Source organism: Penicillium griseofulvum (genome assembly GCF_001561935.1).
Source record: "Penicillium griseofulvum strain PG3 chromosome Unknown contig_79, whole genome shotgun sequence".
In the NCBI taxonomy this organism is placed as follows: Eukaryota; Fungi; Ascomycota; class Eurotiomycetes; order Eurotiales; family Aspergillaceae; genus Penicillium; species Penicillium griseofulvum.
Window position 1 is genome coordinate 2,490,332 of NW_024467420.1, and position 14,134 is coordinate 2,504,465.

At 49.6% G+C, this 14,134-nt stretch overlaps 6 protein-coding genes across 6 annotated transcripts; 4 read left to right on the plus strand and 2 right to left on the minus strand.

The window, feature by feature from the left end:
* Positions 1 to 426: 426 nt before the first annotated feature.
* PGRI_008360 (60S ribosomal protein uL5) lies at positions 427 to 1,205 on the minus strand (the record flags this gene model as incomplete). Its single annotated transcript, XM_040788549.1, has 3 exons — positions 427 to 553; positions 615 to 1,012; positions 1,203 to 1,205. The coding sequence occupies 3 exons, from the start codon at positions 1,203 to 1,205 to the stop codon at positions 427 to 429; spliced, it is 528 nt and encodes a 175-aa protein (XP_040652321.1).
* Positions 1,206 to 1,584: 379 nt separating this feature from the next.
* On the plus strand, positions 1,585 to 2,523 carry PGRI_008370 (small nuclear ribonucleoprotein-associated protein; the record flags this gene model as incomplete). The annotated part of the gene is made up of 6 exons (XM_040788550.1): positions 1,585 to 1,602; positions 1,676 to 1,684; positions 1,742 to 1,817; positions 1,881 to 2,276; positions 2,335 to 2,379; positions 2,441 to 2,523. The coding sequence occupies 6 exons, from the start codon at positions 1,585 to 1,587 to the stop codon at positions 2,521 to 2,523; spliced, it is 627 nt and encodes a 208-aa protein (XP_040652322.1).
* Positions 2,524 to 3,394: 871 nt separating this feature from the next.
* Positions 3,395 to 4,165, plus strand: PGRI_008380 (pyruvate transporter MPC1; the record flags this gene model as incomplete). The annotated part of the gene is made up of 4 exons (XM_040788551.1): positions 3,395 to 3,467; positions 3,665 to 3,737; positions 3,844 to 4,002; positions 4,093 to 4,165. 4 exons carry the CDS (start codon positions 3,395 to 3,397, stop codon positions 4,163 to 4,165), a joined length of 378 nt encoding a protein of 125 aa, XP_040652323.1.
* Positions 4,166 to 4,817: 652 nt separating this feature from the next.
* PGRI_008390 (putative amino acid transporter) lies at positions 4,818 to 7,130 on the minus strand (the record flags this gene model as incomplete). The annotated part of the gene is made up of 2 exons (XM_040788552.1): positions 4,818 to 4,985; positions 5,055 to 7,130. The coding sequence occupies 2 exons, from the start codon at positions 7,128 to 7,130 to the stop codon at positions 4,818 to 4,820; spliced, it is 2,244 nt and encodes a 747-aa protein (XP_040652324.1).
* A 389-nt stretch (positions 7,131 to 7,519) lies between these two features.
* On the plus strand, positions 7,520 to 11,464 carry PGRI_008400 (putative cation chloride cotransporter; the record flags this gene model as incomplete). Its single annotated transcript, XM_040788553.1, has 4 exons — positions 7,520 to 8,036; positions 8,087 to 8,678; positions 8,731 to 8,896; positions 8,948 to 11,464. 4 exons carry the CDS (start codon positions 7,520 to 7,522, stop codon positions 11,462 to 11,464), a joined length of 3,792 nt encoding a protein of 1,263 aa, XP_040652325.1.
* A 489-nt stretch (positions 11,465 to 11,953) lies between these two features.
* On the plus strand, positions 11,954 to 13,453 carry erg12 (mevalonate kinase; the record flags this gene model as incomplete). The annotated part of the gene is made up of 1 exon (XM_040788554.1): positions 11,954 to 13,453. The coding sequence occupies one exon, from the start codon at positions 11,954 to 11,956 to the stop codon at positions 13,451 to 13,453; it is 1,500 nt and encodes a 499-aa protein (XP_040652326.1).
* Between the last annotated feature and the right edge of the window lie 681 nt (positions 13,454 to 14,134).

Sequence of the window (14,134 nt, forward strand, 5' to 3'; positions counted from 1 at the left end):
AAGATAGGCCAGAACAAGGTACCCAATCCACCACGAGAAGATTCTCGCTGGAAAGGGACCGACTCTTTGATGAAGCCCATAAGGCATTCTCAAGTGAGTCTTGGCTAGACAACTAGGTCGAAACCTAGTGCCCGCCATCCTTTTCAACAATGGTTATGCGGAAAACATCACCACTCGTGAAGCCTCATTGTGAAAAGGGAAAAGCAGCAGTAAAAGGGTAATAATCAATTCATGTCTCTCCCACGCCTATCCTGGTTGCCGGAGTACAAAATCAAGACCGTGTTGGAGATCAAAGGGGCCCGCTGACTGGCAGTGGGGTGCCCGTCCACAAATTTTGTTTCCTCGAGTACTCGGGATAATTTTTTGGTTCTTGTCGAGTACCTCGTACTTCACAGGCCATACCCAGCCATTATGTCTTTTTTAGACTTAACGGATAATTCCATCGTACTTGGTCTTGTACCACTTCATGGTCTCGGAGGTGGTGATGCGGTGGTTGACACCGATCTTGGACTGGCAGCGGCGGCGCTTGGCGACACGGGCACCGGGGCGGTCCCTAGATTGTTTGTTAATATCCGGGGTGAATTGCCATAAAACAATATCCAGCGAAAACTCACATGCAGACGAAGAAGTCCATGCCGTAGATACCAATACCGGGATCGTACTTGATACCGAGATCGATGTGCTCGCTGATACCGAATCCGAAGTTACCGGTCTCGGAGAAGTTGCGCTTGCGGAGCTCGTACTCCTTGACCTTGAGGCCACGCTCGAGGATCTCCTCAGCCTTGGCGCCACGGATGGTGACGTGGACGGAGATCTTTTCGTTACGACGGATACCGAAGGTACGGACGGTGTAACGGGCCTTGCTGTAGACGGGGGTCTGACCGGACAGCTGCTCGAGAACCTTGGCGGCACGAGTGAGTCTATCACCGGACTCTCCGACGGAGATGTTCAGGACCAACTTCGACAAGCGAAGGGATCGGCAGGGGTTCTCGGCCTTAGCAACTTGGGCAGACTACATGCATCATGTTAGTCTCATATTGTGGATGGTGTATTTAGTTGAAGAATAGATATTTGAGGGAAATCCAAGACTGGGTGCGCGCGAGATGGAGATCTCCAGGTTGCGGCCCAGATTAAGTGGGATAAAATAAAACAGTGCAGTCGATCGGGAATGTGTAATTTGGATTGTAGGAAGCTGAACATACCATGACGGCGGTTGGGCGTGAAGTGGTTGTCGACTGGGGAGACAAGTGTGATCGCGGAAAAAGAGAAAGTGTGGACTGTGGGTTTCAACACGTGATTTGGAAGCCCTGATCGTTGCTTAGGTAATGAGTTTAATTTGAGCGCTTAGTCATGAGCTCTTCTGTCCCACTTTATGTCTGAGGCATAAAACTTACGAATCGGTGGCTGACTCATACCTTAGGTAATCCAGTATCAAGAACTGGCAGCACCTGACAAGCTTGAGCTTCCATCTTCGGTAGGATCTCGCACCTTTCCTTCATCCCTCGCAGTAGAGAGACTTTTTCTATCTACTGATCTCTATTCTCTGATCTCACAAGTCGCATCCGTGCGCACTCTCTAGCCAATATGGCTTCCCACAAGATGGTGAGTTTCTCGTCCCCATTTGCACCCCCGAAACCCGTGCGGTCAATGGCTGTCGCTAACTTCTTTCATTTAGCAAAACCTTGTGAGTCTGGCTCGAATTACTTCCAGTCATTGATTGGGTATCTAACTTATCCTGCAGATCAACTACCGGATGCGCGTGACACTGAACGATGGACGTCAAATGACTGGTTCCATGCTTGCATTCGATAAGGCATGTCTCACTACTTCAGAGACTGAGCGCCCAACTGACCTTTCTACTCTCTAGCACATGAACCTAGTTCTTGCAGATACAGAAGAATTCCGTCGTATCAAGCGCAAATCCAAGCCCAGCGCCGGCCCCGCAAACGCCCCGATGGTCGAAGCGGAAGAGAAACGAAGCCTCGGCCTGACTATCGTGCGCGGTACTCAAGTCGTGTCTTGCTCTGTTGAAGGTCCCCCTGCTGCTGACCCGTCTGCCCGACTTGGCACCGCCGGACCCGGTGCAGCTGCCACTCTTGCCGCGGGCCCTGGTATCAGCAAGCCCGCTGGCCGCGGCCTGCCTATTGGACTCGGAGGTCCTGCAGCCGGTGTTGGTGGACCCCCACCCCCAGGCGGATTCGGATTCCCCCCTGGCGGTTTCCCCGGCGCCCCTCTTCCAGGCTTCGCTGGGCGTGGAGGACCCCCTGGTGGACCCCGTAAATATTCCCATTTGCCCCGATCGACTGGAACTCAAACTGACTAGTTCTTTTCTAGCTGGTTTCGCACCTCCTCCTGGATTTGCTCCTCAGGGTGGCCCCCGTAAGTTTGCGCCCAATCATTCTCCAATCCTAGCTCCCATACTGATATTCCATTCCCATAGCTGCCGGTTTCCAACCTCCTCCTGGCTTCCAGCCCCCCGGTCAAGGACGTGGATACCCTCCTCCTGGATTTGGTGGCAGGTAATTAGGAATATGCACAAAGGATTATTCTACGCTTTAAATTATCGGCGATATGATTTGACCCCGGAAAGGAACATGGGCGGTTCAGCGCAGAATAAGAACCATTGTCAACGCTTCCAGTGAGAGATAACGATACGCGGACAGGCTAGATTACCCCCAAATTCTACTGGGCAAGGCGTTGCGGCGCATGGATGGAGGTCGTGTCGAGGAAAGGGACAAAAAAAGACCAATATCCTTTTGAATTACGCATTAAGTCAAAAAAAAAATATGCTAGCTTTTACACGCGGCCTTTTCATTCAATATCATTCAATATCCCAACTAATTAGGTCTGTTGCCTGTTAAATTATGTGTTGTTTTCTCTGTGCCTCTATACCTGCACCTCTACCCCATATACTCCAACCGGACCCTCCTTCCACTCTACCGGTGCCATGTACATCAATAGATTGGCCCATTTGTAACATCATTACGCTCGTATCTTATAACATCTAGTCGTTTCCTTCCTCTGGTGTCATTTGCACATTAAGTCACGGTATAGCGGTGAATCTGGGATCGCAAGTATGGAGGTCAATCTACGCAATATATATTTCTATCGTGCGCCTTAGATTGCGGTCAAAAATCACAACATATGAATACAACCAGAGAACCACCATATTATACGTAGCCACTAGTAATTACTGACTGTTGCAAACCAATACGAGAAACTGATAATTACTTTATAAGACATCGATTTCAACGAAGGTGATAACTATGTATTGTAGTAAGGTACTTCACGTGACACGGCCGACGCCGGTGAGTCGTGTGCTTCCGCATCCTCCAGATATCGACCTCACATCCCCCGAACTCAATCCCGTGTGATATCTCCCTGAAAATTCACAATGGCTGCTGCTATCAAGGCAATTAACGCCAAGATCCGCTCCAACTCGGTGCTGGACTATGTTTGCTCAACCCGTACGTATCGACACCAGTTTCCCGAGTGCTTCCCGTCCCGAGATCGGCCAACGGTGAATGAGACCGAAGGAGAATAAGCATTGGAAGTGACATCAAGGATGAGAGGAACACGAATTTTTCCTCGAACTTGCACTCCCACAAAGCAATAAGCCGCAGATGGACTCGAGAGATTGCTGACTGTCGATGGCACTTCTTAGACTTCTGGGGACCCGTCTCCAACTTCGGTATCCCCATTGCCGCTGTGATGGACACACAGAAGGATGCTGAGATGTAAGTTCTCATCGGATGAATGACGGAAGCTTCGGCTTTCATCTTTGGAGTTTCCCTTGGCTGCAATGGTATCAGAGCAACTGTACTGATAGCTCCATCTCAACAGCATCTCCGGCCCTATGACCGGTGCCCTCATCGTCTACGCTGCCACCTTCATGCGTTACTCCCTCGCTATCACACCCAAGAACTACCTCCTTTTCGCATGCCACTTGACCAACTTCGGCGCCCAGACTACTCAGGGATTCCGCTACATGAACTACTGGAAGTACGTTTCGTCCTATGAGGCCTTGTTTGGTCTTTGCATTTTGCCACAAACATTATATAATCTGATGACTGACCTGGTTTTACTTTGCAGGTGGGGAGGCCGGGAAAAGCAGCTTGCTGAGCAGGCTGCTAAGGGCAGCGCGGCCGCTGAGGCCGGTGCTTAAGAATCGCCTCTGAGAAGGAGTGATTCTGTTTTTGTTTAGGTCTTCATTGGGGCTAATAGGCATCTATCTCGTTTCGCAGAATTGCACCTCGATACACATATGGTCTGCTGGTTTTCGCCTTGAGGCTAGACGAGCCCTGGACAATGACAAAAGAGGAGGCATATAGAGGTAGACGTGCGAGTTTGAGGAAGACGCTTCGCCATCGGTGCGGGCTGCGATCTATTGCCGCTTTGTTGATGGTAACTGTACATAGGCTTTATATTATTGCGCTTGAATAATATTCCTTTTGATGGGATGACCTAGTTTTCGATTATAACGACTTCGATATTCGGCTATAGTCTGTGCCTTTTATTCTTGAGTTATTCCTGATCCGATTAACTTCTAGAGAAAGCCACACAAATATGATCGAGTATATCGTCTCCCAATCCCAAGAAAATATGTATACAGAAAGGGTGCTCTACCCCCCAAATTCGCCCACTATACTGACAATTTGACTGAGAATGTGAATGAATATCACAAGTATGCCTTCCGTTCCTGTGTGGAAGTAGCATATGAAAACCCAACGATATATATCCCAGTCTAGGGTTGGAAGAAATGCAACAAGACCTAGCTCGTCACGATCTACAGTAACCAAAAAAAAAATAGAAATTCTTCAATGAGAGTCACAGTATCCCGGGCTTTGAGGAATTTCAGGGCCCATCCAGCTCATGAGGGTCAGGTACGTTGTATAGACGCAGCATACGGCACCGAAGACAGCAAGAGTTACGTCGGCAATCGCCTGGCGTTTGGAGCGAGCACAAGCGCGCAGGTGTAGGAGGGGCTACAACGATAGAATGAGTCAGCCATACCGCTGTGTAATGGTTAGGAGGATACATGTTAAATGACATACCGGGTATACGTAGATCAATGGAACACAAGCAAAGCTTCCGACTAGGGAAACGAACTTGTCTAGATCATTTGCGCCACACCAGGCGATAAGGGCACAGACCATGACTAGGAAGAAACGGAACCCGTTCTTCTTCCACTTGATATATGGGTTGTACTTGCCACTGCGAGTGAACAGCTCGTTCTCCATAATGCGGATAGCGGGGAAGAGCTGCAACGGAGTGCTTAGCAGGATGGCAAGTGAGTAGAGGAACTGGACCACATTGACAAATTTGTCATCTTGAGGAAGGTTAAGAAGAATGACAGTCTTGGTTGCCGATCCGTAAGCCGCGTAACTCAAGGCACCGGCAGACAGGAAGATAAACGTGATCAAGACCATGACACCGGCTAGAACACCAGGGAATCTGTTTGGCTGCTTCATTGATTCTTGAATCGGGATGATGAGACCGATACCTTCGTAGGTGAAGATGGCGGTACCGATGAACATTGACCAGGTGGCTGGATTGAAAGAGACGACGTCTGAAATGCCACCCTGGTCAACCAGAGTGCTGATATCGTAGTAGTAGATATAAAGTAGACCCAAAAGAATGAAAACATCAGCAATCAAGGCGGTAAATCCAAGTTTACTGATGTCGCGAATCAAAGATAGAGGGAGGAAGATGACCAGCTGCAACAAAACCATGTACTTGACGTCAATGAATGTCACGCACTTGCTCACAGCTAGTACAAATGCCTGCAAATTTTGCGAGACAAAGACAATGTATGCTGCCACAAAGCCTATTTGACTTAACACAATTGATCCGAGAATGATGCGCCGCATGTGCTTGCCGTATAGAATGCCGCCGATGTCACCGAAGGATCCTTCGATCTTCATGCGAGTATTGACCAAAAGAATGAAGGCATAATAGCTCAGAATGGAGACTCCCAGAAGCACCATGCTACTGAAGAGCATACCACCGTTGAGGAAGGCTCGAGGCAGGAACAAAATACCAGTACCCACAAAGGATTTGAGCAGCAAGAGTACTGCACCTGTTGTAGTAGTTGTCCCTGGCGGGGAGCGCTGTTTGTGCTTTCTCTTCTTCCGACCCGGTGTTTCAGGTTGCAATAGCGCTGCGTCCTCTCCAGATTCTCTGCCCTCCTCTGGATCGTCCCAGGTATCCGACGAGAAGTACTCATCCGGCCCTAGCACCTCGTCATCTTCCTCCAATTCTTCTCCAGCAAAGTGTCCGTAAAGAGTCAAGAACTCTAAGAAGCTACTAGTCGGCAGTTGAGGTGCACCATGTCCATGGGGGGCACCTGTATTTGACCCGTGGACACTTCCGCGGTGTGGACTTCCAGCTGCTCTTCGTAGATAATCTCTGCGGAACCCTCCTGGAACCCGAATTGTGTCAATGTCTTCCGTATCAGCCTCTGGTCTCGGTCGGCTGACGCTGAAACTCTTGCTGCGCAAGAACCGCCCTGCGGCTTCCGCCTCAGCATCCTCCGCCCATCGATAAACCTGTCGTGTGATATCACCGCCCTGAAGCTGTAGACTCGAGAAGTTATCTTCACCACCAAGGCTGGTCGCAATTTCCGACTGATTATCTGTGTGTTCCGTGACTAGATGCCGCTTGATAACTTCGGGGTCTTCGTATGGAGCCATGCCCGGAGAATCGGATCCATTTTTGGTATCGAAAGAGCCATACTGAGAGGCCAACGGTCGGTTATCTAGGGTTGACTGCACCGCAGGGGATCCGTTGTGTCTAGACGGAGTTCCAAATCTCGGCGGCGAGCGACCAAGGCTTTCTTGGAGTTGAGATGCAATGATAGAGTGTCCAGGACCGGGTATCGAGGAAGGGTTGGCAATCGACCTGGAAAACTCCTGTCCGGTGGTATTTGTGACAGGTCGGCTGGCCGGAATACCCTGTCGAGAGGACAAGGATGTTCCCAATGAAGGGGAGGGCACCGGGGATGCGAGGCGTGCCATGGAAGCCTGCCTACTACCGAACTCAGGTGCGGGGGACCTCGAGCGCACCGAGGATGAGGCTATCGGCATAGACCGAGCTGGATTTAGGGATGAACCCTCTCCATTATCCGCCATTTTGAAGGTGGCCTCAGGGTGTCAAGTTAGCTCCTGACAAGATGCCGTATTTAGACTCGAGGAATGGGCATAAGAAGGCCGGACGCTTGAAATAGTGTAGGTCAGTTTCTCGGAGGGAGGGTTCGGGTGAAAAGCCCAAGATGTAACTGAGGAGGGTTTAAGACACTAATAGCGCCAAGCGGCAATGGCCAGCTCCGGTAGACTGGGGGTGCAAACTGTTTGCATCCCCCAATCAACGTCATCTAGATACACAGCTTGTTTTCCTTTTCCTGTCCATTAGCGCCGTCTTTTTTGCAGACTCAATGGTCTTGCTGGGACTATTGGCTTCTGTTATCTAATTTTTTTTTCGTTTGTGCACTCATGTTCATACCATAAATTTTGGAACTGATATGGCGACCGAACGAGTCGGAGAATCTTCCGACTCCATATCTCGGCGACGCCCAAATTTCGCGACTCGAACTGCTCAAGAAGATGTCTCACGTCTCGACCCGGGGGAATCGGCCCATGCTACCTCCGACGAACGTACTCGCTTGCTACCTTGGCCACCGGCTCGATCGGCCCGTTCGTATGAGCCCGTGAATTCGCTAGAAAGCGAGGGCCAACGCCATTCCTCACCCATACATTACCTCTGGGGCATTTCTCGGTGGTGGAATAACGGAGTGGACCACGATCAAGGACAGGAGGCCAGTGGAGACATCGCTTCACAAAATGTGTACCTGTCTGCGGGTCCTCTCCACGACTCCCGCAAGGACAAGAGTGGATATCGATCCCGATCCGTGGATGAGCCGAAGAAGCTTGGTACATTTTCCGGTGTTTTTGTTCCAACGACATTGAATGTCCTGAGCATTCTTATGTTCCTTCGGTTCGGATTCATCCTGGGACAAGCTGGTGTATTGGGCATACTAGGTGAGCATACCTCCTCACAAAGTCAGGATGCCACGTCTGATGCATCAAAGGGCTGCTACTTGTATCATACACAATTAACCTCGTGACAACTATGTCTCTGTCTGCAATTGCAACAAACGGGACGGTCCGAGGCGGTGGTGCCTATTACCTTATTTCTAGATCTCTGGGCCCCGAATTTGGTGGCTCTATCGGCATTGTATTTTATCTTGGCTATGTGTTCAACACCGGTATGAATGCTGTTGGCTTAGTGGATTGTTTTACTCAGAACTTTGGGACGCAGTCTGGGGACTGGGCCAACTTCCTTGAGGAAGGCTTTTGGTGGCAATACCTGTGGGGAACAGTTATATTGGTATTTTGCACGTCAATCTGTTTGGCAGGGAGCTCCATATTTGCAAGGGCAAGTAAAGGGCTTTTGGTTATACTACTCGTGGCGACCTTCAGCATACCCCTTTCTGCGCTTTTCATGAAGCCTTTCCCAATCCCTCGCCAGGGCGTGGAGTTCACGGGACTTCGATTGAAGACTTTGATGGGGAATCTCAAACCTCATCTAACCAAGGGAGCTGCAGGGAGCCAAATAAAAGGACGAGAGAACTTTCAAGACCTCTTTGGCATTCTATTTCCTGCCACAGGAGGTATTTTTGCGTAAGTTGGGCGACAACAGACTTTCATTCCCATTTTACTAATTGTCTATCAGAGGTGCAAGTATGTCTGGTGACTTGAAGAACCCGAGTAAGGCTATCCCTAAGGGTACCCTTTCGGGGTTGGCTTTTACCTTTGTCACTTATGGGCTTGTCATCCTTGCGATGGCGGCCTCGGTGACTCGGGAGTCCTTTTATAACAACGTGAATGTTATACAAGTCGTAAGTTATTGTTTGAGAGGAAAACTAGAATTACACTCTAATTGAGTATAGGTAAATGCCTCTGATAGTGTGATCCTTCTCGGAGAATTCGCAACCAGTTTCTTTTCCGCCCTGATGGGTGTAATTGGATCAGCTAAACTTCTTCAAGCTATTGCGCGCGATAGCCTCTTGCCCGGCATAGGAATCTTTGCCCAAGGCGCGCAGAAAACTGACGATCCCATATATGCCATCATTGTGACCTTCGTGTTCGCCCAGGTTACAATGCTGTTCGACATTAATCGCATCGCATCTTTTGTTACCATGACCTACTTGATGACTTTCCTTGTGACGAATCTCGCGTGTTTTCTCCTGAAAATTGGCTCTGCACCCAACTTTCGCCCGTCATTCCACTACTTCAACTGGCAGACTGCAGCGGCTGGAACGCTCGTTAGTGGGATCAGCATGTTTTTCGTGGACGGTATTTATGCAACGGGATGTGTAGGCATCCTAGTGATTCTCTTCCTGTTGATCCATTACACCTCGCCACCCAAGCCTTGGGGCGATGTCAGTCAGAGTTTGATCTATCATCAAGTGCGAAAATACTTGCTTCGCCTGCGCCAGGAGCACGTCAAGTTTTGGCGTCCTCAGATCCTGCTTTTTGTCAGCGATCTCGACAAGCAATACAAAATGGTCTCCTTCTGCAACTCATTGAAGAAAGGATCACTGTTTGTCCTAGCTCATGTTCTTGTGACCGATGATTTTTCAGCAGCTGTCCCCGAAGCACGTCGCCAACAGACAGCATGGACGAAATTCGTCGAATATTCCAAAATAAAAGCCTTCGTCAACGTTGCTATTTCACCCGCTGCAGAATGGGGTATGCGAAACATTGTCTTGAATTCCGGACTGGGAGGCATGAGGCCTAACATCGTGGTGATTGACCAATTCCGGTCGGACCAATCGCTTGTTGAAACTGTATCTATAAACAGCAGCCGAAAAGACTCCAGGACTAGACGCTATTCGACGCACTCGAGCATGCGAACCGAGGAGGCCAGGGAGCATGGACCGACAACCCCGCCCATGAGCGGGCAGAGTTATGTCACAATCCTCGAAGATCTATTGTTCAAGCTTCGGATCAATGTTGCTGTCGCGAAGGGATTCGAGGATCTGGAACTCCCAGACTCTAGCGGCCGCCATAGTAAGAAGTATATTGATCTGTGGCCGATCCAAATGTCCGCCGAGCTTGGGGCTGATAGTGAAAGCAAGCAAAATGTGCTGACCACTAATTTTGACACGTACACTTTGATCCTTCAGCTGGGTTGTATTCTCAACACTGTTCCTTCGTGGAAGAAGACATACAAAATCCGAGTGGCGGTGTTTGTGGAGTACGAGACCGATGTGGAAGATGAAAGAGGGCGGGTTGAGGCTCTCCTTGAAAAATTACGGATTGAAGCAGAAGTCTTGGTCTTCTTCCTGGCCTGCGGTGATCTGCAAGCTTACCAAACCATCGTGAACGGCGACACTTCGGTCACAGTTGATGCCCGAGAGAGGGTTAATTCCGCTCTACAGGGGGAAGAATGGTGGCAGGGAATCCTACGAGCTCGTACCCTAGATCAAGACCAGCAGGATTCGGATAGAACCAGTGACAGTCTTCACCTTGATAGGTCATATACCTGGCAAGGACCGTCGAGCCAAGACAGCGGAGCTAAACCCTTGCACCCTCGCGTGACTGGCTTGAGGAAACTGATTGAGTCGACTCGTCGCAGACGATCTGTTTCTAGCTTCAGGGCGCTAGGAGGAGTAAACCTCGGGATGCAAACGCATCGCTTGCTAGATGCGTTCGTCGACTACGACAGCCCCGATAGCTTGAGTGAGAGCGAAGAAAGTGACCTGGAGGCGTATGTCAGTGATCCAGAACCAGAGGACGGCGGAGAGGACATAGCCATCGCTCGAAATGAGCCTGTGCCCGTGTCCGGCTCTTCGAGACTCCTTGGCCGGTCCAAGGCTGATGATTGCAGCCCAGAAGAAGCCCCACCCAACCCGCTCATCCCAACCATAATTGAGACTGGCGATAATGCCTCCCCGAAAAGCAAATCTCCAGGTCGACCAGCGCCAATCAGCCGTACTGCTTCCACCAATCGGTTCAGCTCCTCACCCATCCCTGAAGCCCAAGTGAACACCGAAGCCGAGGAGGGCAATGGGCCGTCTATCATGTTTGCGGCGCAAAATTCACCTCCACGATTTGCAAACAAGCTAGATTCTATCTATGCTCGCCGCCCATCTGCCGTGTCGACCTCCCCCGGTACTCATAGTACTCCGCATGCAACGGGATACCCTGGTGCGGCATCGGTTCCATTGTCTTTCAACGATCTCCCTAGTCGAGCACAGCATTTGATTCTGAACGAGTTGATGGTCCAGCAGAGTGGTGATACCGCCGTTATCTTCACGACTCTGCCGTCTCCTGTGGAGGGTACTTCGCTTAGTGCGGATGATAGTGCATCTTACTTGAGCGATCTGGAAGTCCTGTGGAATGACTTGCCTCCGTGCTTGCTGGTGCACAGTAATAGCATGACCGTGACAATGAATTTGTGATGAATTGACGAATTATACAGAACTGTACATAGCACACGCTAGATTTTTATTTATTTATTTATTTTTTTTCGGTTTTAGATTGACAGCAATGTTACTTATTTTTTAGTGAAATTCAACAGCTCAAGAAGTGCAAAACTCAAGACATACAGATGATCCCGGCGCTACTGCACGCCACGAAAATCTCTGCACTTAGGGATAAGATATACATATAAGAAAAAAATAAATAGAGATGAGAAATAGTAAAAGAATATACTGTAAATAGTAATGTAGTTATATGTATAACCCTAGTCAACGTATGACCAATTGATGATTATGATTGGGTCAGCCTCGTTCCCTGGTATACTCAGTAGTCTCGAGCACTTCCCCCATCTTTTTGCCCAGGTGATCTTTGGATGTTTACAAAGTTGTCTGGACCCATTCGACTTCCCATTCTCTACTTTTCTCTTTTGTTACACTTTTAATACCTAATTCTACCCCTTACCTCCCGGTATGAGTGTCGCTAATCCTGTTTCACGTCGTACGGTCGACTTTCACCCTGAAACAGTCAAAATCCTCCCTATTCACTCTAAGGGTGTGAACGACCCCGAAACACACGAAGCTGAGGAGCGAAAGCGCCCGATAATGGCTCGCAAGGCCTCTTCGCCTATGGCGCCCACATTCATGGTCTCTGCGCCGGGCAAAGTTATCGTCTTTGGCGAGCATGCCGTGGTCCACGGCAAGGCTGCCATGGCTGCAGCCATCTCTCTTCGCTCCTACCTCCTTGTCACTACTCTCTCCAAATCACAGCGCACGATAACATTGAACTTCCGAGACTTAGGTCTTAGTCATACTTGGAATATTGACGCTCTACCTTGGGACAAGTTCCGCGATCCATCAAAAAAGAAGTTCTACTACAGCCTTGTCACCGAACTCGACCCAGAACTTGTTACTGCAATCGAACCGCACCTTCAGGATATCTCCAAGGGCCTCCCAGAGCAGCAGCGCAATATCCACCGCCGCTCCGCCTCCTCATTCCTATATCTTTTCCTCTCCCTAGGCTCCCCGGAAAGCCCAGGCGCAATCTACACTCTTCGATCCACTATTCCCACCGGAGCGGGCCTAGGAAGTAGTGCCAGTGTCTGTGTTTGTATCAGTGCTGCGCTACTTCTTCAAATACGTACTCTCGCCGGCCCTCACCCAGACCAGCCACCGGAGGAGGCGGAGACACAAATCGAGCGCATTAACCGCTGGGCATTCGTTGGAGAGCTTTGTATCCATGGCAATCCTAGCGGGGTGGATAACACGGTCTCCGCAGGCGGCAAGGCTGTGATTTTCCGGCGCCACGACTATTTGAAACCTCCGACAGTTATCTCGCTACCTAATTTCCCTGAACTTCCTCTCCTGCTTGTTGACACCCGACAAGCGCGTTCTACACAGACAGAAGTCGACAAAGTCGCGGCTCTAAGAAATGCTCATCCTATTGTGACTGAATCAATTCTTAATGGCATCGACCAAGTGACATGCTCTGCGCAACGTTTACTCGAGGACCCTAGTTTCAACATCTCCGATACTACCCTCGCCCACATCGGAACCCTGATTCGCATAAACCATGGATTCCTTGTCTCCCTAGGCGTTTCTCACCCCCGTCTCGAACGCATTCGTGAACTTGTCGATTACGCCGACATCGGCTGGACAAAGCTGACTGGTGCAGGTGGTGGCGGATGTGCGATTACCCTCCTCCGGCCTAATGCAAAGGCGGAAGTTAAGCAGGACCTCGAACAAAAGTTTGACGAGGAGGGTTTCGCTACATACGAAGTCACCCTCGGAGGTGACGGTGTTGGCGTTCTCTATCCGGCTGTCCTACGCACTGGCGATGGTGATGGTGGTGAGGAGATCGATCAACAGAAGTTCGAAAATGCCGAGGGCCCTGAAGGTATTGAGCGTCTTGTTGGTGTTGGAATGGAAGACTTGAGAGGTGGCTGGAAGTTCTGGAAGCGAGCTACGGATTAAGGAAGTTTTGGATTCCTTATTTGAATTCTGGTTCTGATTCTGGTTTCTTTTTCTTGTCGGTTTTTCATTCCGGGCTTTTGCATTGCATGACATAAATTGACGCATGAACAGGTTCGGGTTCTCAGATACACATAATACTATTGTTGGAGTGCAGAGAGAGAGAAACCCTGTAAAATGTATGGAATAGGGTGTTTGAGTACCCTGTAGATGTACCTACTAGGTAAGTTAGTTGTTAGTTAACTACCATCTCAATATTGTCCAACGATACAGACTCCCATTGAAATTCGATATTAGTGTTCCCTGCAAATTGGGAATATCCAGGGGGTTCAACTAAGATGCGGTTAATTACTGGGAGATCCCGATCTGGGTGAAAATACGACGGAAGTGTCCGACGTCATGACTCCTCTTCAACCTCAATGCACACTAATACAACACGCACATAGAAATAAGGCGAGAATCAGCTGCGCAAGAGAATTGAGAGAATGCATAATGACAAAAGTGCCTAAAAGATGCTCGTGATTAGAAGCTCACCTCGCTATACGATGTCAGTAGGTCCAAGCTTCAACGACCTACCTGTCTTAGACACGATGATTTGCATGCGGTCTCCATTCAGGTCCATGATGCCTCTGTGGAGAACACCTGTCAGGTCAGGTCCAACACGAACGAATCATACATACCCTA